At 41.7% G+C, this 23,072-nt stretch overlaps 1 protein-coding gene and 1 long non-coding RNA gene across 3 annotated transcripts in view; one reads left to right on the plus strand and one right to left on the minus strand.

The window, feature by feature from the left end:
- Positions 1–22,734, plus strand: part of tnfaip8l3 (tumor necrosis factor, alpha-induced protein 8-like 3) — a 69,106-nt gene extending 46,372 nt beyond the window's left edge. The window contains exon 2 of one of the 2 annotated variants that reach the window (XM_072277707.1): positions 18,941–22,734. In XM_072277707.1, coding sequence (XP_072133808.1) covers positions 18,941–19,503 — 563 coding nt within the window. In that variant the 3' untranslated portion in view covers positions 19,504–22,734. Of the gene's footprint in view, positions 1–18,937 lie in introns of both variants that reach the window. The other variant, XM_072277706.1, reaches the window with a different exon arrangement.
- On the minus strand, positions 1,871–20,907 carry LOC140209463 (uncharacterized). Its single transcript, XR_011888987.1, has 3 exons — positions 20,828–20,907; positions 9,746–9,858; positions 1,871–2,473 (listed from the first exon to the last, which is right to left on the minus strand). It is a non-coding gene; the product is annotated as an uncharacterized lncRNA (long non-coding RNA).
- Positions 22,735–23,072: the final 338 nt, after the last annotated feature.

Here is a 23,072-nt window from a genome sequence, read left to right on the forward strand (position 1 = left end):
AACATTTTGGGCTGAGGCCCTTCATCAGAACTGGAAAGAAAGATGAAAAGTCAGAGTAATAAAGTGGGGGAGAGGAGGAAGAAGTACAGGTGGCAGGTGATAGGTGAAACAGGAGAGGGGGGTATGAAGTAAAGAGCTGGGAAGTTGATTGGTTAAAGGGATAAAGGGCTGGAGAAGGGGGAATTCCACTTGCCAAACTATAGGAAGGATGTGGTTGTGCTGGAGACAATGCAGAGGAGATTCACTAGCATCTTGCCTGGACTGGAGGACTATAGTTATGGGGAGAGGTTAGTTGGATTAGAGTTTTTCGTCTAGCATAAAAGTGGAGGTGTGACTTTATAGAAGGCATATAAAATTGTATGGGGAATAATAGGGGTAGATAGAGTTTTTTCCTCAGGACAAATATTAGATGCTTCGGTTTTAAGATGAGAGAAGGAAGTTTTCATGGGAGTTTGAGGGGATTTCTTTTTTTACAGAGTTGGATGATTTTTGGAATATCATGGAGTTCGGTGGAATCAGGTACAATTACTACATTTAAGAAATATTTCGATATTGGACCTGGAAGCACTAATCAGCTTTATTATTACAATTTTGTTTCTGCCACAATATCTTTATGACGGGAGATCTCATTGAAACCTATGGAATATTGAAAGACCTAAATAGAGTGGACTTGGAGAGGATGTTTCCAATACTGGAAGAGCCTAGGACCAGAGGGCACACCCTCAGATTACAGGAACATTCCTTTAGGACAGAGATGAGGAGGAATTTTTTTACCAGACGGTGGTGATTCTGTGGAATTCATTGCCGTAGATGACAATAGAGGCCAAGTCATCGGGTGTATTTAAAGTGGAAGTTAATGGATGATTGATTAGGAAGGGCATCAAGAGTTACAAGGAAAAGTTAGGAGAATGGGGTTAAGAGGATAATAAATCAACCATGATGGACCATAAGTCCTAATTCTGCTGCTATGATTTATGGTCTTATTTCACTGTATGTTTTGCTGTACATAAAATAAAATCTATTGGTGTATCACGATACTCAAAAACACTAAGAGAATTAACATATGAGCAATCTACAGCAATTAAAAGAACTTTGTATATTCCTCATATGTTGGTCAAATATTCTTCATAGACCTGCTGTTGCTGTTCAGTGGGCACATTTTCCAGATAATCCTTTGAATATGGAGATTGTGGGTGGAAGGCCAGAATATTTCAATCATGATCATACCTGGCAGGGGAAAAGTTGAGAGCAGAGGTCTGGAAATAGATGAGATGCAGTGAGCAGATCATTAATAACTGTTCTCTTAATCTGCCATGATGGAATGGCAGAGCAGACTTAGTGGGCTGAATTGCCTAATTCTGCTCCTATGAAAATCAACCTTCAGTATTTCCATCAGGACTGGAAATCACAATTGTTTTCAAGTTTTTCTTATCACATTGGACCCCAGCAGTCATAAATCTCTTCAGAGGAGGTCAACCTGTTTGCAATGCCTTTTTAAGTTGCATCTTCTGTTATTCCATGAACGGGTGCTACTGATGTGGGCACAGAATTACTTACAGTGCACCTGTCACCACGTAAGATAAAGCAGGCAAGGCGAATCCTCAGAAGAAGGAGGCAAGCAAGTCATCATAAAGTAGATAAGAGGAAATTAAACCTTATGAACAGGTCCTAGAGCAGGCTGAAATAATCAATCAAGTAACAACTGTTGTCCTTAATGTAACACTCAAAGCCTTGATTAGCAATATAACTGCCTGTTACTGTAAATCAATTGACTCTCTTATTCAGTGCCATTAGCATCCTAATTTTATTCTGCTGTATATTTTTAGAGTTTATTGTACAAATTGTCATCAAACAATCTAAATGAGAGGTTTAAATGCACTGATCACTTGATAAATCTTTGTGTGATCCATTTTCTTAATCCTTTAAATGAAAAATTAAAGTTGCAATGGACTATTGAATAATGCTTTTGCAGAATTAAAAATTTAAACACTAAATAGTTAATGTTTCAGAGTGGAGACCCTATGACAGCTTCTAAACCAGAGGTTTCCAACCTGGGGCCCACAAACCCCTTGGTTAATGGTATGGGTCCATGGCATAAAAAAGGTTGGGAACCCCTTCTCTGAATAAAAAGAGGGAAATGCACAGCAATGTTTTGGATGAGATTTTTCATCTAGGCCAGGAGTTCCCAGCCTTTTTCATACCATGCACCCATACCATTAACCGAGGGTCCATGTACTCCAGGTTGGGAACCCCTGAATTAGACTGAGTAGCAAAATGGAGAGGCAAGAGACTACAGATGCTTGAATCTGAAGCACAATGAAGATGTTCGCGGAACTCAGTGGGTCAGGCAGCATCCATGGAGGGAGATGGATAGTTCATGTTTTGGGTCGAGACCCTTGTCTGGATGGAGAGGCAAAATGGATTCCTCCAGCATCTCTTGTTTGTTTCTTCAGATCTGCAAGCACTTGTATCACTAAACAAAAAGGAAAGTTGTTGATGCAGGAGACACCAAATTTGAAGAGCAGATAAGAAGAAAATCTGAATGAAAAGTGACATCACACTTCATTGACATGCAAAGCTTGTAGAACGTTGGAGGGTGGGCAGGGTAGAGAGTTCAACAACTCAGGGATCATTGGAAGAAGGAATTGGTACAAGGTGGAAATGTTGCTTTTAAAGTTAGTAAAATGAGGATGCTTCAGGAAGATCATGTTGGATATTTGGATAGGGGAGAAATGGTCAGGAAAGCAGTAACCATGAATTATTTCTAGGGGGGAAAGAAAATAGAACAGTATAGCACAGTACAGGCCCTTCAGCACCTGGTGTTGTGACAAATCTTTTAACCTACTCCATGGTCAAGCTGCCCCTTTCCTCCTACACACCCCATGTGGTCTCTTAAATGTCCCTAGTGTACCAGCCTCAACCACCACCCCAACAGAATGTCCCTGGCACTTACCATTCTCTATGTAAAAAAAAAACCTACCTCAAAACATCTCCCCTAAAGTTTCTTCAACTCGCCTTGCAAGGATGTATTAGCCACTGTTGCCTTGCAATAAAGGTGCTGGCCAATGAGTGGACAGCCAACGCCTTCATCTCCTCCTTATGACCAACTACAGAGCTGAATCAGTACAGGCTTGGCATCTGTAGTCAGCAGAGGCAGGACACAATACAGATGAATGTAGAATGGTCTTTTGTCTATACAGTAGTATCCAAAATGACCAATTCCGCAAGAACAAATTTGACAGATTTTGTGATTAAGATTTACAACAGTAACGGAAATTGATTTTGCTTAAGACCTTCAGAGAGTTACAATGAGAGGAAGAGGAGAAGGGTATGACCTCTCAAGCCTGCATCACGGTTCAAAATGTTCACGATGGAGCTCAGAGATCATAACGGCTTTCCAGCTCAATGCACATACCCCTGATTCCCTTTAATCCTGAAAGCCTAATGTTTTTGGTAATGAATGTACACAACAAATCTTCTTCTGCAATGTCACAATCACCTCAATGAAAAAGTTCTCCTAATCCTGGTCTTAAATAACATCATAAACAGAAGAGATTCTGCAGATGCCTGAAATCCAGAGTAACACACACAAAATGCTGGAGTAACTCAGCAGATCAGGCAGCAACTATGGAAAGGAACAAAGAGTCAATGTTTTGGACCAAGACCTTTCATCAGGACTGGAAAAGAAGGGGAAGTAGCCAGAATAAGAAGAAGGGATGAGGGAAAAGAGTACAAGCTGGAAGGTGATAGGTGAAGCCAGGTGAGGGAGAAGGTGGGTGGGTGGGGGAGGGGGAATGAAGTGAGAAGCTGGGAGGCTTAGGTGGAAAAGGTAAAGGGCCAAAGAAGAAGGAATGTTTTAAGAGAGGGAAGTGGACCCTGGGAGAAAGGAAAGGAGGCTGGGCACTAGAGGGATGTGATAAGCAGGTGAGGAGAAGAGAAGAGCTAGAAATGGAAATGGAAGAAGAGAGAAGGGCGAGCAGGGAGAAATTAGCAGAAGTTAGAGAAATTGATGTTCAAGCCGTCAGGTTGAAGGCTACCAGGTGGAATATGAGGTGTTGCTCTTCCAACCTGAGGGTGGCCTCATCTTGGCAGCAGAGGAGGCCATGCACCAACATGTCAGAATGGGAATGTGGATCAGAACTAGTGGTTGGCCGCTGGAAAAGCCTGCCTGTTGCAAATGGAGCAAAGGTGCTCGACAAAGCAGTCCCTCAATCTATGTCAAGTCTCAATGATGTAGAGGAGGTCACATCGGGAGCACCGGATACAGTAGAAGGGCCTAACAGACTCACAGATGAAGTGTCGCCTCACCTGGAAGGACTGTTGAGGGTCCTGAATGAAGGTGAGGGAGGAGGTGAATGGGCAGCTGTAGTCTCCATAGATACTGCCTGACCTGCTGAGTTCCTCCAGCACTTTGTGTGTGTTACTTAAATAACATCCCCTTTTTCAAACTCTGTAGCAAGGAACTCAGCCTTTCTGCCTCTACCTTCTCAAGCCCTCAGTTTCAAATATTTTCCTAAGGTCACTTCACATTTTTCTAAACTTCAGAGAATGATTGCCTATTCTCGTGCAGCCCTCTCATCCTTGTCATGTACCAATGAAGAATAATTATGTCTATGGTCAGCATCTATATTTACATTCTTCCCAATCAGGATCAGGATAGATATGGATGGAAATATGTAGATGGAATGATGTTTCATCTTCAAACCCCAATTTGACAATCTACAGAGAATTGAGGGCTGGAGTAGTCAGCAATCATGGGCCTTCAGAGCAGCTGAAGTTAAGGAAGAGGAGAACATAACCACAGAAAACACAAGAGGCAGTGAGATAAGGTCGGAGACAAAAGAGAGACTGCAAATGCCGGAAATCTGGATCAAAACACTAAAAGGTGAAGGAACTCAGCAGATCAGGCAGCAGAGGAAAATGAACATTTGCCTTTTCAGGCCAAAATAGCTTGACAAGACGCTCAGCAATCAGAAAGTCAGTTCACCTCCACAACCTCAAGGGCAATTAGTGAGGGGGAATAACTGATCAGCTTGCCAACAATACCCATATCTTTTTCATGAGCTAAAAACAAAGTCTTGGCCATTAGAAATGCAGAATGTGTGGGACCTCTGATGTCACTACACCGATCCAGATCCTGTTAGAATGTGAAGGGGTGAGTTCAAGTCCAATATTGTACCACACAAGGTTAAAAAGGACTAAATACCTAATGAACCCAGACAAGATCCTAAAGTTTAGTATTGTATTCTTCGCACCAACTTCATAACATACGCCTCAGTATCACCCTCAGCTGCAGAAATATAAAAATACTGTGTGAATATGTACTGAGGGGGAAAGTCAGTCTTGAACATTGAACAGCAGTGAAGACAAAAAGGCTGAATGGTCTGTTCTGCTTCTACTACTTATATTCCTAACACTTTCGATATCGAGTAACCTAATCTGTCCAGAGACGAATGTAAGAGAGCAGCTGTTTTAGCAGAAAGGAGTATTGATCATGGTCCCAGACATTTCCCACCTCCTCTGGAGCCACAGAGGAAAGTTAATATCAACTAGAACCAACAGGCTGGGCCTCAAATGTGACATTTCATACAAAGAACCAGCAGCAATAAACCACGGCCAACAACAAAAAGGGAAAAAATAATTACTAGAAAATGCTTTTAAGAGTCACAGTCAGAGCAATTTATTATCAAAGTCCATACATGTCAACACATTCTACATTGTGATTTATTTTCTTGTAGGCACTTATCAGAAAATAAAGAAATACAACAGAATCTATGAAAATCTATACATAAATAAAGACTGAAAAATCCAAAGAGCCAAATCTCCAAAGAGGCTTATCAAACAACGTTTAAAGCTAGGCCTTACAAGCAGATATTGGGTAAAGTCTGAACAAAGAACTGGATTTTAAGAAACCGCCTAAAGGAAGGAGGAAATTAATTCCAGAACTTGGATTATTAGTAGCTGAAGGCGCAGCTTCCAGAGTTAGTCATTATAGTGCTGTTCAGTGTTACATTAAACATCCAAAGTTTCAAACTCAGGTCCTGGAATGCAACTTGAACCAATAGCCTTTGCAATAAGGGAGCAAGAATGCTATACGCCAAAAAAAATAGAGCCTGTGCCTTGGATAAAATATCTCTGCTGGCATTGTAACAACACACAGAAACCAGTCCAGCACAGGTCTAGCCGTGGAAATTGGTGTAGCCTACTTTAATAGGGTTCCCGATGTGCATAAAAGGAATCATTCTGTTTTCGGCTTCATCTAGTCAGCGATGAAATAACAGTACGGTACATGCTGTGGGCCATTTTTAGATTAAATCATAGGCTTGCAACCCTCTGTGTCTTGAAATAATACACCACCAACTCATGATCTGCCTGACTAGAGAAAACCATGGACTGCCCTGATACTTCGAAAAAAATCTGCTTTTTCAGCCATTGTTTTAATATAATCCTAATCTCTGAGCAGTAACAGTATCCAGCTATCATGAATCTAGTTTAAAACATAATCCTCATCCCAGCCCCAATGAAACAGATAGTAATGCTATTTCTTAATTCCTCATTAGGCCTCAGACAAAGGCTGTGTGTCTGTGGGCGAAGGTTAGGTGTAGAGTCAGCCGGCTGTACACAGCATAGAAACAGGCCCTTTGGTCCACTATGTCTAACTGTCCACCATTTCTCTCTGTACTAATCCCACGTCTACATTAATTCCATCTCCCACTGTGCCCCGTTCTTACATTCCTGTACAGATGTCTCCTAAATGTCACTGTTCCTTCCTCATCCACCTCCATTGTCAGCCCATTACAGGTATCAAATACATTTGTGCAAAAAATATTCCCCCTCAGATCTCAAGGGGCGACACTGTATTGTAGCAGTTAAAGTACTGCTATTACAGTGACAGCGACCCAGGTTCAATTCCCGCTGCTGTCTGTAAGGAGCTTGTAAGTTCTTCCCGTGACTGTGTGAGTTTTTCTGGGTAGTACGGTTTCTTCCCACATTCCAAAGACGTAAATGTTAGTAGATTAATCGGTCACATGGGGGTAATCCGGCAACGTGGGCTCGTTGGGCCAGCAGGGTATGTTTCAGGTTGTGCTATATTTCAGGTTGTGTGTTGGCGCGTGGCCAAGTGGTTAAGGTGTTGGTTTAGTGATCTGAAGGTCACTAGTTCGAGCCTCAGCTGAGGCAGTGTGTTGTGTCCTTGAACAAGGCACTTAACCACACATTGCTCTGCGACGACACTGGTGCCAAGTTGTATTGGCCCTAGTGCCCTTCCCTTGGACAACATCGGTGGCGTGGAGAGGGGAGACTTGCAGCATGGGCAACTGCCGGTCTTCCATCCAACCTTGCCCAGGCCTGCGCCCTGAAAACCTTCCAAGGTGCAAATCCATGGTCTCACGAGACTAACGGATGCCTATTTCTAAATAAATAAAATCTCCTTTAAGCTTCCTCCCCCTTCATCTTAAATTTGTGCCTCTATTTTTGACACCACTGCCATGGAAAACAGATGCTGGCTGTCTACCCTACCTATGCCTCTCACAGTTTTATATACCCCTATCATGTCTCCTCTCAACCCCCTTTGCTTCAGGGAAAACAGGCCCGGTCTATCCAACACACACAAAATACTGGAGGAACTCAGCAGGCCAGGCAGCATCTGTGGAAAAGAGCAAACAGTCAACGTAATGGGCTGAGACCCTTCATCGGGACTGGAGAAAAAAGATGAGAAGTCAGAGTAAGAAGGTGGATGGAGGGGACGAAGAAATACAAGGTAGTAGGAGATAGATGGAGAGGGGGAAGTTGAAGTGAAGAGCTGGGAAGTCGATTGGTGAGAGAGATGAAGGGCTGAAGAATGGGGAATCTGATAGGAGAGGACAGGAGGACAGAAGGACAGAAGGGGGAGGAGCACCAGAGGGAGGTGATAGGCAGGTAAAGAGATAAGGTGAGAGAGGGACATGGGAATGGGAAATGGTGAAGGGTGGGGGGCAGGGGGGCAATTAATGGAAGTTCAAGAAATTGGTGTTCATGCCATCAGGTTGGAGGCTACCAAGACGGAATATAAGATGTTGCTCCTCCAACCTGAATATGGCCTCATTGCGGCAGTAGAGGAGGCCATGGACTGACATGTCGGAATGGGAATGGGAAGTAGAATTAAAATGGGTGGCCACTGGGAGATTCCACTTTTTTTCGTGGATGAATCGGTCTCACCAATATACAGGAAACCACATCGGGGGTACCAGAGCATCCTTAGATTTCCTCTTGTTTGTGCCCAATATCTCCTGATAACTATCACAATGAAACTATTAATTGCGTCAAGGACCAGAGTACCTTGAGTCTTGGCAGCCTCTTCTTCAAAACCCAGTCAATGTACATGTATTTGACATACTTATCAAAAGACAAGAGGACAGTTCATGTCCTGGAACCCTGCAAATCCAATATTAGCAATGGTTCTGTCACTTTGTTGTCATCTGCCTCTGAAATCCATTCCATTGGCTGCTACATAGGCTAAATGGAATTGAATTTCTCGATAAAAATGCTTAAATAAGAAAGTCAATCTAAATTCTGCATATCCCTGGTCATTATTGTGCCAGATTCTTTGAGTGCAGGGTGAGCTACTGATATGATACCAGGGATGAGGGTTGCAGATACAGAGGGAACCAAGGGGGTGTGGTACTTCTCTCCTTACCACAAAGAAGGTTAAGGGGAGATCTCTAAGAGGCAATCAAGTTGAAGGGCTCTGACAGTGAAAAAGTGAAAATCATTTCTGCAGGCAGCAGGATCAGAACTTAAGGTAACTGAAGTGGAGCTGGAGATAAATCTCAAGTTGACAGTCACTACAATTTTGGAATGCATGGCTTGAAACAGTGGTGGAAGCAGCTTTATTGATAACCTTCAAAGAGGGTGAAAATATGGAAAGTGTTGAACAGCTGAATGAAAAATATGGACAAGCACTTCAAAGGAAAGAATTGCAGGGGGATAGAAATAATTGGATAACGGCTTTCTATCAGTATTTTGTGTCTCCCTATAAATCCAAAGCGTTCACAGAAACATAATGCAAGTGACAGGAAGTGTAACCACTTCTATCGTATAGCACTGGTCAGCTGACCAACAGGAAGTGTAACCACCTCAATCGTATAGCACTGGTCACTGGAAGTGTAACCACCCCTATCTATAGCACTGGTCAGTTGACCGACAGGAATTGTGCCAGCAACAGCATGAAGCTATTGTCCTTGGCCATTCACTGTCCTTTTTCTAAGTTGCCCACTCTAGTTTTGTTACTTATAGCTTTCAGATGCTCAGAGTTTCAATGAAGATAAAAACTAAATCTTTCTTCTGAACTTGTACACTGGGATCAAAGTCCCGGGGGGGGGGGGGGTGTACGCGGATTGTCAGAATGGTGGTAGGTTAGGAAAGGTGTAATGAGACCTGGATGGCCTCGTACAATGACAGTAAACAAGCAAATGCAGCAAGCACTAAAGAAGGTAAATGACACGTTGGCAGGCACAGTGAGAGACTTCAGCATTGCTTCAGGGATGCCCCACTGGAATTGTACAAGGCCTCGGTGAAACTGCACCTTGAGTATCGATGATGAAGGGTCCAAAATATCAACTGTTTATTCCCCTCCGTAGTTACCCTTCAACCATCAGGCTCTTGAACTGGCATGGATAACATCACTCATCTCAACATCGAACCGATTCCACAACCTATGGACTCACTTTCAAGGACTCTACAATTCACATTCTCCGTATTTATTTACCTGTTTATTATTGTTGTATTTGGACAACGTGTCCTCTTTTGCACATTGATTGTCAGCCTTTGTGGGCAGTTTTTCGTTGATCCTATTATATTTCTTTGTTCTGCTGTGAACGCCTGCAAGAAAACGAATCTCAGAGTGACATACACATACTTTGATTATAAATTTACTTTGAACTTTGACTAGATGCTGCCTGACCTGTTGAGATTCTCCAGCATTATGTGTGTGCTACTGAAGATCTCGTGTACTCTTGAGTATTGTGTATAGTTTTGATCTACACATTCACTGGGGGTAAGTTCAGTGAAAATGTGGCATGTTAATTTCTACGATGGCAGTTTTGGCATATGAAGGGAGATTGGAATTATACTTTATACTTCATTGTCACCAAACAATTGGTACTAGAATGTACAATCATCACAGCGATATTTGATTCTGCGCTTCCCACTCCCTGGATTACAAATATTAAATATTAAAAACAGTTAAAATTAGTAAGTATTAGAAATTTAAATTATAAATCATAAATAGAAAATAGAAAAATGGGAAGTAAGGTAGTGCAAAAAAAAACAAGAGGCAGGTCCGGAAATTTGGAGGGTACAGTCCAGATCTGGGTCAGGATCCGTTCAGCAGTCTTATCACAGTTGGAAAGAAGCTGTTCCCAAATCTGGCCGTACGAGTCTTCAAGCTCCTGAGCCTTCTCCCGGAGGGAAGAGGGATGAAAAGTGTGTTGGTTGGGTGGGCCGTGTCCTTGATTATCCTGGCAGCACTGCTCCGACAGCGTGCGGTGTAAAGTGAGTACACGGACGGAAGGTTGGTTTATGTGATGTGCTGCGCTATGTTCACAATCTTCTGCAGCTTCTTCTGGTCTTGGACAGGACAACTTCCATACCAGGTTGTGATGCACCCTAGAAGAATGCTTTCTACGGTGCATCTATAAAAATTAGTGAGGGTTTTAGGGGACAGGCCAAATTTCCTTAGTTTTCTCAGGAAGTAAAGGCGCTGGTGGGCCTTCTTGGCAGTGAACTCTGCTTGGTTGGACCAAGTCAGGTCATTTGTGATATTGACCCCAAGGAACTTAAAGCTTTTGACCTGTTCCACTTGCACACCAACGATGTAAATTGTTCCGCTACTCCTTCTGAAGTCAACAACCAATTCCTTCATCTTGCTGACGTTGAGGGATAGGTGATTGTCCTCACACCATGCCACCAGGTTCTTAATTTCCTCTCTTACAAACTCATCATTACCCGAGATACGGATCATATTATATAATTATTGGATTATATTCGCCAGAGGATAGAAGAATGTGAGGGCTGAGCATACTAAATACAGGAAGGATATTCCTGTCTACAGAAGGGCAGAACTGGGATTATCACTGTTTATGGATAGGAGGTGGGCCATTTAGAATAAGATGAGAAGAAACTTGTTCATCCAAGGGGTGCTGAAACTGTGAAAATTAACACAGAGGACAAATGAGGACAAGTTACTGAATAGACTCATGAAAAAGTTAGGTATGGTCCTCAGAGTTAAAGAGGTGAAAGCAGGAAAAGGGTACTTGATTTTTGCTAATCAACAATGATCGTATTGAACAGCAGAGTTGGCTCAAAAGGCCAAATGGCCCACATCTACTTGTATTTTCTATGTTTCTCTGATTCATTCATCCTGTTGCCTCCTTGAAGCTTCTTTCGATCGCCCTTGGTGCTCATAATCCCACCTGGTTTTGTATTATAAGCAAATGTGAAAGTAAGGCATTTGGACCCCTCAGTCAAATCATTGACGTCAATGGTGAATAGTTGGGCTCCAGGCACCGACACCTGCTGGTCACAGCCTATCAATCTGAGGGAGGTACAATCTTTTCTCCTCTTCCTCCCCACTTTCAGCTTCCTAATCAATTCCCAGCCCATTTCAGTACATTATCCTCAATTACCCTCATGTGCTCTGACAAGCCATTTCATGTTACTAAAAGCTGCTCTTCTCCTCCATCTCTATGTCATGAACATAAAACGGGGGGCGGGGAGGTTGATTGCTTCTGTCTTCTTGTTCTCATTCACAGTTGGACCCTGGTTGACACGGTGCTGACCCTCTCCAGTGTTTTTGTTCCTGGCATCCTTGTTTTCTACATTTGTCCTGTGGCTGATTCATTTCATATTTAAATCAACGCTCGCTCCTCGGTCTATCCAGACTGAACTCTGCCTCAACTACTTTTGCTGTCACTAATACTTTTCCTCAAATGGAAAAAAAACACATTTATTTCTCTAACAGAGAGCATCCAAGCGCTCTGGTTAGATCAGCCACTCAATCAATCCAGACCTGATTCTTATAGGAAAGCCGATTATTGTTAACAAGGTATTATGAATTAAAATTAGCAGTGCTAACAGAGTGGCAGTCTCCCTCTGGACTAATAGTATCAGCTCAGGGCCGGATCCGAACATGATTTTATTACTGTTAAACAGCCGACATTTCTAAAGATTTAAAGATGAGCTTTATTTGTCGTACATACATCGACACAACAAAACATACAGGGAAATGTGCCATTTGCAGCAACGACCGATGCAGTCCAAAGATGTGCTGGGGGGCAGCCCGCAAGTGTCACCATACTTCCAGGAGCAACATAGCATGCCCACAACTTATTAACCCATAGGTCCATGGCACCGAGGCTATGAAGACTGCCCCAGCTCTTGACTCTGTGCCCACTAATATGATGAACTGATAAGCGAGGCTTTGGGCCTACTCCGGGCTGCTACACAGTTTGGATCTGAGGACTCAATTTTTCATTCAGATTGTTATTCACTTAAATTGTTTGCATGATTGGTGTTTTTTTTTCTCTTGCACATCGGGTGTTGGTCTTTTATTTTTATTCTTTGTCTTTAATTGGGTTCTTTTGGGTTTCTTGCTTTGTGACTACCTGAGAGCAAACGAATTTCAAGGCTGTATAATTTAGACATTCTTTGATTATAGATGTACTTCGAATCTTTAAATGTGGGAGGAAAATGGAGCACCGAGAGGAAGCACACACAATTATGGGGATCACATACAAACCCCTTACAGACAGTGGTGGGAATTGAACTTTACAGTGGCACTGTAAAGCATTATGTGTGCCTTACTTCCAGGACTAGAGTACATGATCTGCTAAAACAACACTGTTTTCCACTTACATAAGGATCAATTGCAGTGCTCACCCAGAATGGTCAAGACTTCTCCTGCAAACAACATCACTAAGAGAGATTGACATAAGAACCAGAAGCATCAGGCACTTTGCGACTGCTCTGTGATTCAATCAGACCCTTTAAACCTTTTGTCACTTCCATCAATTAGTGTGATTTCTCGAGTCGAGCATGTTAAGGCGTTGTCGATTGGTGGGTGTTCAGGTAGCTGTAGAGGCAGATCTACAACCTTCATATTTTGAGGGGCTCCCAGAATTTACATTCCTGTCCCCATCACCACTTGCTGACCGCCACAGTACTTAATCTGGGATGTTAGGGTGGATTCCCTTAATGGAAGAACGGCTGTGCATGGCTTTGTTTAAGGTGGCAAAGTAGTAAGGAAATTGGATCTCTCTGAGAGCTATGGGCTGAAAGGCCTTCTCCCACGTCACAAGAAAATATGATAAAAATAGATAGATTAGGGATTTACTCAGCTTTGATAGAATGTGAATCTAGATAATGGTTATTCCCATTTTGTTGAACGCTCCAGAGACCACATTTGAATTACTTGCTGTGGATTGTTTAGGAAATTTATATGCATTGTGTACAAAACAATATAGAGCAATGTGCAGGTATTCCACAAGACTGGTAACATGATGTTGAGCATGATGTGGAATCAGCCTAGGAAACTTACAGTAAGTGTCGCAGTGTTGCTAAGGAGCCCCGTGAGACACATTGCACCACCAGCAAGTAAAGTTGTGAGCTTCTGCATAAATTCTCAGTAAAGCATTGAGGAATTTTTACATATGGGAGCATTGGGTGAGAAAAAGCACTTAAAGGGAGTCTATTAAGGAAGAGGGTGCTTTCTGATCCGAGACTAACCTGATTTGTTTATTTATTTGTATTTAGCAATACAGCACGGTAACAGGCCCACTCGACCTAGCAGGCCTGTACCGCCCAATTACACCCATGTGACCAATTAACCCTAGTAACCTGTATGTCTTTGGAATCCGGGTGGATGAAACCCACACAGTCACGAGGGGGAAGTCCTTACAGACCGTGGTGGAATTGAATGCGGATTGCTGGCACTGTAATAGCCTTGTGTTAACCACTAAGCTACCACGCCACTAGGCTTGCCAACTTTCTCACTCCCAAATAAGGGACAAAAGTAGCAGTCAAATACGGGACACTTGTGTTTACCCTGAGAAAGACTACCATATGACGCCTTGCGCGGGCACCTGTGTGTGTATGAGTGACGTGCACATGCATGTACGTGCCGATTTTTTTTCTACAAATCGGTTTTGGCTTAATTTTCCCGATTCTGATACACTGTACATACATTATTTCTACTTTATATAGGCTGTGTATTTATCATATCATTCCTGCTTTTACTATATGTTAGTGTTATTTTAGGTTTTATGTGTTATTGGTAGGTTATTTTTTGGGTCTGGGAACACTCAAAAAAATGTTCCCATATAAATTAATGGTAATTGCTCCTGCGTTTTACGCCATTTCGGCTTACGAACGGTTTCATAGGAACGCTCTACCTTAGCGGGGGAAATATGGGACAAGGGAAGTCCCGTATGGGACAAACCAATTTAGCCCAATATACGGGACGTCTCGGCTAATACGGGACAGTTGGCAACCCTACACGCCGCCCTAAGTCACTTCTCCTTCCTCGCTCTGTCCAAGCTGACCGTTTTCCAAAGTGACTTAATGTCACTTTTAAGTACGGCTTTTTCTTTTGCAACCTTTACTGACTTATGGGTGAAAAACAAAACCTGCAGCAGAGATCAGGGAGACAGGTGACCTTGTATGTCTCTGGCATGATGCACAGTACACTATTAAACATCTTTAAATGCATTGACTTTGCATGGAGGAGAGCTGGAGACAGTTGGTGAAGCACTCCAAGCTCCTGAGCTGTAGCCCTCATTCTTCCTGAGAAGTTTAGTGTGCCAGTAGACATGGGATGAGTTGATTACTGTGGCTGGTATGTGATTCCACACAATTGATATTCAACTAAGGCCTCAGTTCTTCAGAGAGCCGACATGCCTGGGCATGGGATGGCAGAGTTAGTGCTGCACTTGACGGTTCTAAAATTCACGGTTTGAAGCTGTTTGCATTGGATTTTTATGTTCTCCCTGTGATTGTGTCGGTTTCTGTCAAATGCACCGATTTCCAGACACAAGCCAAAGATATACTGGCACCTTGACTGGGGTTACTGTAAATTATCCCTTAGTGCAGATGAGAGAAAGGAATCAGAAGGGAATTGAAGGGCATGCGACTGTAGAGGTTTCAGAACCACAGAGAAATTAAAAGAGGGAGAGTGACTGATGGAGGTGGTCTGCTGGGAGCTGTCATAGAGTCTTAGAGAAGTACAGTACAGCAACAGGCCCTTTGGCCCATCTAGTCTGCACCGAACCACTTAAACTGCCTCCTCACATCGACCTGCACTAGGACCACAGCCCTCCGTACCCCAACCATCCATGTACCTATCCAAATTTCTCTTAAACATTGAAATCACTTGTACTGACAGCTCGTTCCACACTCTCACAATGCTCTGAGTGAAGAAGTTTCCATTCATGTTCCCCTTAAACTTTTCACCTTTCACACTTAACCCATGACCTCTAGTTGTAGTCCCACCCAACCTTGGTGGGAAAAACCTGCTTGCATCTACCCTGTCTAACCCCTCATAATTTTGTTTACCTCTATCAAATCTCCCCTCAATCTTCTACGTTCCAAGGAATATAGTCCTAACCTATTTAATCTTTCCTTATAACTCTAGTCCTCCAGGCTCAGTAACATCCTTGTAAAGTTTCTCTGTTCTCTTTCAACCTTATTTAGATCGATCCTGTGGGTAGGTGACCAAAACTACAAGCAATACTACAATAAGGTCTCACAAATGTCTCATATAACATCAACTTAACATCCCATCTCCTGTACTCAATACTTTGATTTATGAAGGCCAATGTACCAAAAGCTTTCTTTATAACAGGGAGCCAATGGCTGTATGGTGATAAGTGAAATAGCTTACCTTGTCTGGACTTTATAATCCATCACCCTATCTCTCAGCACTCCCATCCCATATCTCATTGGCACTAAGCAAATGAGCATCCAAAAGCAGGAAGTAAACACATATGAAAATTAAAATGACTGGTGACAGGTTATAAATGGACTGTTTTGATGAAGCAGCTTTCGAAGTTAGTTCATCATCACTTAACACAGGAAATTCTGGAGTTCCCTATCACTCAAGCAAGAGGTCTGGGATATTGTTCAGAAGGCCGGAGTTCAAATTCCATCTTGGCAAGTGGATAATTAAATACAGCTAGAATTAAGCAAATAGTTAAGATAGTAATGAAATAACTGAATTGTTGAAAGAAGAATGCTCATTCTTCATCAAGTTATGGTATTGTTACACTGTTTGTAACTATATGTTATAATTATGTGGTTTTGTCAGTTTTTTCAGTCTTGGTTTGTCCTGTGTTTTGTGATATCACACCGGAGGAAATAATGTATCATTTCTTAATGCATGCATTACTAAATGACAATAAAAGAGGACTACATGTCTTCATAATCATCATCATTAATTGATGGAAGGAAATCTATCATCCTAATTCCATCTGACCTGAAAATGAATGTTGACACACATTTGATAGGTTGGAGTTGGAGATGGACAGGAAATATCAGCTTTCCCTATGAATGATCAAATAAGAAATCGACAGTTGATGAGTTGGGTCAAGATCCTTCATCTAGACTGAAAGATAGAGAGAAAGGACACAGATGATATAAAAGGGTGGATGGAAAGCATGCATTAAGAGCTAGCAAGTGGTAGGTGGATCCCAATCCAGATGAAGAAGGGTGATAGGCCGATGAGGGAGGGAAATAGCACCAGAAGCTGGAAGGTAATAGATGGAAGTCTTCTCTGAAGATCGCCATCTCGACGTGGGTCTTGTGAGCTCCTGAGATCCCAAGAGTGATGTCACCTGGAGTTTAGCCATCAGGCACTTAGTTCCTAGTATGGTCACCCATGGCACTAAGGTCAAGAAGGAGGTTCCAGGCAAAGAGCGATCCGACCAAGACTTCAGTGATGGACCTGGTGGAGGATGATGACTCATCCCAATGTCAGTGAAGACTGAGGAAGGCTGCAGCAGTGAAGGGCCCCCAGTTGTCTTGCATCCTATGCCAATGGAACCTGGCCCTGGTCTGCCAGGCACCGCCTGTGTGTCAGCCTTCCCACGTGAAGCAAAATCACACACAGGCATTCTCCATTTTTGTGGATCTCATGTCAGTCTCCATGGCCATCTGAAGACCCAACAGACAACCTTTTGGAGGAACATCATACTCGACTAGAATGATCGCACTCCTACCATTTTTTTTTTGAAACACTGAACTTTTTCGGGAGGGCAATAGCATTTGTTCATAGGCCAGCAATGCTTCACCAAGTGCTGCTCGCATGTAGATTCCCAAAAAAAGGAGGATATAAATCTAAGCTATTGCATTGATTCATTTGCGAACCAGAGGCTCCCAGCACATTAAATTGTTAAAGCTGGAACTGCAAATGACTTCCTCACCATTTGACTAATATGGCACAGTACCAGGCAGAAAATGAATCATCAGATGCTCCCCTTTCCCTTTCTATTCACTTAGACTAGAATGGGAATGAACTACTTTCCTTTATTTTATACTAAATCTGTTTTTCTAAATATCAATATTTTTCTGTCTACGTCTTGAAATACAGATCCTAATTAAATAATTTGTTTGCCCTTCTGTGACATGATATGGGAACTTTTACATTCCCCAATAACAGGCAATGGCATCTTCCCCTAAACAGTGCTACATCCTCATGAGTGCCCTTTGTTATGCTTCGGTCCCTGGTGTGGGCTCGAACCCTCAGCAGCTGGGACTAAATTATTGTGCTATTTCTGGCGATTATTTGTTCTATTTCAGTCTTCCATCATGTTTGGGTTTCTCTTTCTCTAGTAGTTAGAAACAGTGATTAAAGATCACAGTCATTAGCATTGTGAGATTCATTATGGGTCTTCTACAGTATATGAAAAGAACAACTATAAATGTTATTTAAGGCTACAGTGGACTTTAAGGGCAGAATTGGCCGTGGAGTCACAGGTTTAAACTGACCAATTTTGGACTGATATCATGAAAGTGCCTATATCTCCACATTGGGTAGTGGAAATAGAGAGGGACAATTCAAGACATGTTTGAGGCTGTGGAAGGGTGCCTGGAATGATGATGAACTGTTGTTGTGCAGAACAATCCTCTTTTCTTTTCAATTTGAACATGATAAGAGCCTCTTGATCCACAACTATCTAAATGGCTCATCAGTCTAATATATTTAATAGAAAGAACCCAACTTTATACAGGAACCTCTCTTATCTTTTTAAGACCACCCCAAAGTGCTTTGCAATAGCTTTGAAATGTCATTACTATTGTATCATAGGAAATTGGGAGACAGTGTACACAGCAACTCCCATAAACAACTAGATTACCCGACTTAGTAATATTATATCAGTTACTAAGGATACATCTTTGCTGCTGTTCAAAATAATATTTATATGGACCACTGCAGTCCTTGCAAGCTAACGTTCCCTCAGTTAACGAGTTATCTAGAAGACAAAGCCTCAATACTGCGGCGGTGTGTCCGACTAGACCATGGGCTCACCTTTTTTATACCATGGGCCAATACCATTAAGCAAGGAGTCCGTGGACCCCGGGTTGGGAACCCCTGAACTAGACCTTTGCCGTCAGCTCTACACTCTGTTCTTGAACTCTCTACTTTTCAACATTCAGATGCAAACATATCCAGTAAGATATAATCTGTTACCACGGTATTATTGAGCTAAATATCTTAACAAAGGGAATCCACATTAGTATGCAAAAGAGGAAGTAAAATGATTTGCTGTTAGAGTAAAGTAAGCTGAGACAGGATGAGTGTAATGGGGACGGGGTGTATGATAGCCTGTTATTGTGCTGGGGATTTGCATATAACTGCCTTATGAAAATCCTTTGTGATCAACATTCTGTTTATCTTTTATTTTCACAGCAGGAACTGAATCCTTTAATTCCAAAAGCTTGGCCTTACAAGCTCAGAAGAAAATCCTCACCAAAATGGCCACCAAGGTGGTGGCCAATATGCTCATTGACGACACTAGCAGCGACATCTTGGATGAGCTGTACAAGGTAACCAGAGAGTACACAAACGACAAGAAGGAAGCCCACAAGGTCTTGAAGGACTTGATCAAGATTGCTTTGAAAATCGGGATCCTCTACAGGAACAATCAGTTTAACCAGGACGAAGTGGAGATTGTGGATAAATTCAAGAAGAAGCTAAACCAGGCTGCCATGACAGCAGTGAGCTTCTATGAGGTTGAGTTCACGTTTGACAGAAGCATTCTGGCGGAGCTGTTGAACGAATGCAAGGACTTACTGCATGAACTGATTGAGCGCCACCTCACCCCCAAATCCCACAGCCGCATCGATCACGTGTTCAGACTCTTTGCAGACGTGGAATTTCTCTCTGAATTGTACAATCCCAATGGCTTATACAAAGAGTCGCTGCAGAAAATCTGTCATGGCGTCAACAAACTGCTCGATGAAGGAATCATCTGAACTCTGTAGACCCCAAAATAGGAAAACATTTGACTTGTTCATCATTTAAATGGACCACTTCTGTTGTTTGTATCTGGGTGCCACAGCAAGTCCTCTTGTCTGAGTGTTATATTCTAGGTGTTTGCATTTAAAAACAAACCAGTTTGTGATTAAATATGTTGTTTTGAAGAAAGAGTGAATTATCTGCTGTGCCAGTGAGTGTTAACTAGCTTTTGTTAAATGGTTTTTCACTTGCACATAGTGAGATGCTTTCAACACTGCTGTCTCCAAATCTAAGGTAAATTCCAGCCTAGTAACCCAGTTTAAAGTTGGAAAATGTATCACGGATTCTCAAACAATCTGTGGAATTCTGAAAATCCAAGAATAATTTAGGCCAATAGGCATCATTAGCTGCTTTAAGAGAATTTAGGTGTCTTACAGTAGAGGACATTTGGTCCATTGTGTCTGTGCTAGCCCTCCAAGTGCCATTCACTTTGTCCCTATTTTTCTATCTGTTCTCCATTTTAGGTTTCCTTTACTTGTTGCCTTTTAAAACCAGTTATAGATAGTGCTTCTGAAAAGATGTTATGCTTAAAAAAATTAAATTCACCTATCTTACAGTCAGAGATCAAGAAATACACATTTTTGGTCTTTCTAGAAGCCCTGGTTTTCCACTAACATGGTTAAAAAAGCCTGTTACTCCCAGAATCTCAGAGACATGATACATGGGTCCAGATTCTGTTTTCTGAATTGTGAGTCTCAGTTAATAACTTGTAAAATGGAGCGAACTGTTCTTTGTGTTTGATCTTCAGCTCCAAGGATGACATACAAGGCAAGTTCTTACATGCACAGGTACTGTAGATGTTGAGGTGTGATTCTGTTAAAATGGGAGAAAGCTTTGAGTAGAATACAAATATGTCTCAGAATAGCAATGCAGTGCCAGGAGGGAAATAACCAGTCTGCATTATCACCTAAAACAACTTATTGTGAGAACGTCCCCAGAAATATTTCTCTCCTTTCTGAATCTTACATTTCTCTTTTTGGTAGAATCCCTCAAGGTACCAGAGGTTACTAGATTCAACGTTCAAAGTACATTTTTTATCAAAGTATGTCTACGTTTTACAACTTTGAGATTAGTCTCCTTACAAAGAAATTCAGAAGAACCCATTAAAAAAAGACCAACAAACACCCAATTTGCAGAGAAAATAAAACAAATCGCGCAAATAAAAGATTCAATGACAGAATTCGACAGTCCATCTCGTTAAGTGAAATCACTATTCCTGCAGTGTAACAGAATCTAGATCGTGATCTTTTTTCCCCCAAGAAATGGAAGTGGTAATCAAACCTGAAAAGACCATCTTGCTTCACAGATTTACTCTTTTATTCGCAGCCTTTTGATTGCACTGTTCTTTAACTGTTTTTACGCATAGCAAAATGTACTGGTTTCCTAGGCAACGAAAGCCCTACTGAAACAAATACTGCAAAAGACAAGCAGTCAAGCGGCAGGTTTAGGAAGTAGGTTTTCGTCACAGGTTATCTTCTGGTTCATTGGGTTTAGCCACATTTATGAGCGAATCTTGAATTTATTCAATTTTTGACTTGCTTTAAAACCTATAATCCATTGAGACGTTGGCCAGTGGTCGCTTGTAATCAGACTGGACAGTGAATGCAGCTTATGGCCCATAAGTACAAGGCTGACATAACTGACAGTGTCAGGATTCACAGCTAAAAGGAAATCTCGGGATGGTAATAATTGCCAAATCTATTGCAAGCCTGAATAAGGTATGATTAGCAAGATTATAACGGAAAGAGGGATCTTAAGATCGATCAGAGATATATTCTGCTTACCACGTGCCAATCCATAAACACAGAGCTGGTGATTTTCATCGAATGCTGTTGTAAAATTTTCGCTCACAAATTATCAGCTCACAGTGAAGACATGACTAGGGTCTTGCATGTCAAATGCATTTGTACAAGACCTGTTAATAGCTTTGATTCTAATGAAACAGTGGACAATAGTCCTGTTAAAAGCAGGCACATCTTTTCACAGTTTAAACTTCTGTTATGTGAAATATTTTCAGTGTTTTATTCACCCTTAACCTCTCACAGAATTTTGTAACCAACAATTGAATCTAATCATGAAATCAAGGAAATCAAGAAGAAATTGCAGACAGGAAACAAGGTGGTGCAGTGTTTTAATCACTGGCTTTTTGCCATTTGGTTTCGAGTTCAAATCTACTGTGGACTGATGTAATGAAAGTCTCCTTTGTCTGTCGACTGCAAGAGTTCTATGTGAAATGAATATAAGCATTCTCATTGCAGTTTCTGCTGAGTACAAACCACAGCACAGAACAGTGCTGATTGACAATCATCACTCAGACCCCAGGGCTGCTGGTCTGGAAAATGGGAGAAATGTTACATTGATGTAATAAGGTTACTGATTTATAGCTTGGCAAAGGAGGATCTGCTCTGCATTTGAAAGTGTTATAAAGCTCGATGCTGCTATTCAGTGACTGCAGTAAGAAAATAAATTTCCTTCGACTCACGTCCCTCAACTCTTTGTTAGCAACATGGGATAAAATCATTACATTGCAGCAATATCTTTAGTAGGCATCCTAATAAATATTATAACAGTTGCACCCCCCCAACCAGAGGAAATACCATTGTATTCTTTTCAAAATAGAGTAAAATTTGCATTGTTATACAACTAATTGTTGTATTCATATAATTCTTCAATCTGGAGCCCAGAATTAACTCAGCTGTAAATCCATAAATTAAATCATTGCGGGTATTCTAGTACTAGCTAATTGCACAATAGTGACACAATATAGCAGTAATTCAACAATTTATAGACAATACCAGTTTATCACTGACAGATCCAACTGCCAAGGCCACATCTTTTTTTGCATGAGGCAAATGGATTGCAGTATTTTGCCATTAATGCTTTAAATTTGTTTGAGTCAAAGTTGGGAGAGATTGGTGTTAGGTAGTACAACACATTTCCATTCCAAACCAGCTATGGAATCTGGCAATCAGCAAACACGCAACAGTGCCGAACAAATCCAACCTCAGAGACCCTGGCGGTATACACGCATGTGCCTTGTTACAACTCAGTCTATTTATTTTGGCTGCCGTGCTGGTGTCCCCAGTGCTCAACCTAAAGGTGCCGACTTGTGCACCAGAGAATAGGTTGTAACGTGTTAGAAGTGATCGAAGCCCATCAGAAAACCAAACTTTGACCCAGACCCGACTATTCACTCAACAAAGAAGTGGGAGCAGGAAGTTTGCAACTGTTCCTACTTTGTGGATTTTAGTTTGATAAATTTCAGTTTGCATAAGCACATGTATTATACACATAAATTTGACAGGAACCATTCCTAGGGCCATGGTACACAGCCCACACAAGTAATCTTGATTAAGTGATCTCAGTCTCAAATTATATTCTATAGACTGCGTGAAAGATGAAGAGCATTGACAATTATAACTGGAATGAACTACAAATACAGCAGACTAACCAGGATTTGTGCAATGGCCACAATAATAAATGCCCATTAATTCACAGGCATTTTAAATTCCTAGCAAGACCACCA

Source organism: Mobula birostris, chromosome 14 (assembly GCF_030028105.1).
Source record: "Mobula birostris isolate sMobBir1 chromosome 14, sMobBir1.hap1, whole genome shotgun sequence".
NCBI classification, from domain to species: domain Eukaryota; kingdom Metazoa; phylum Chordata; class Chondrichthyes; order Myliobatiformes; family Myliobatidae; genus Mobula; species Mobula birostris.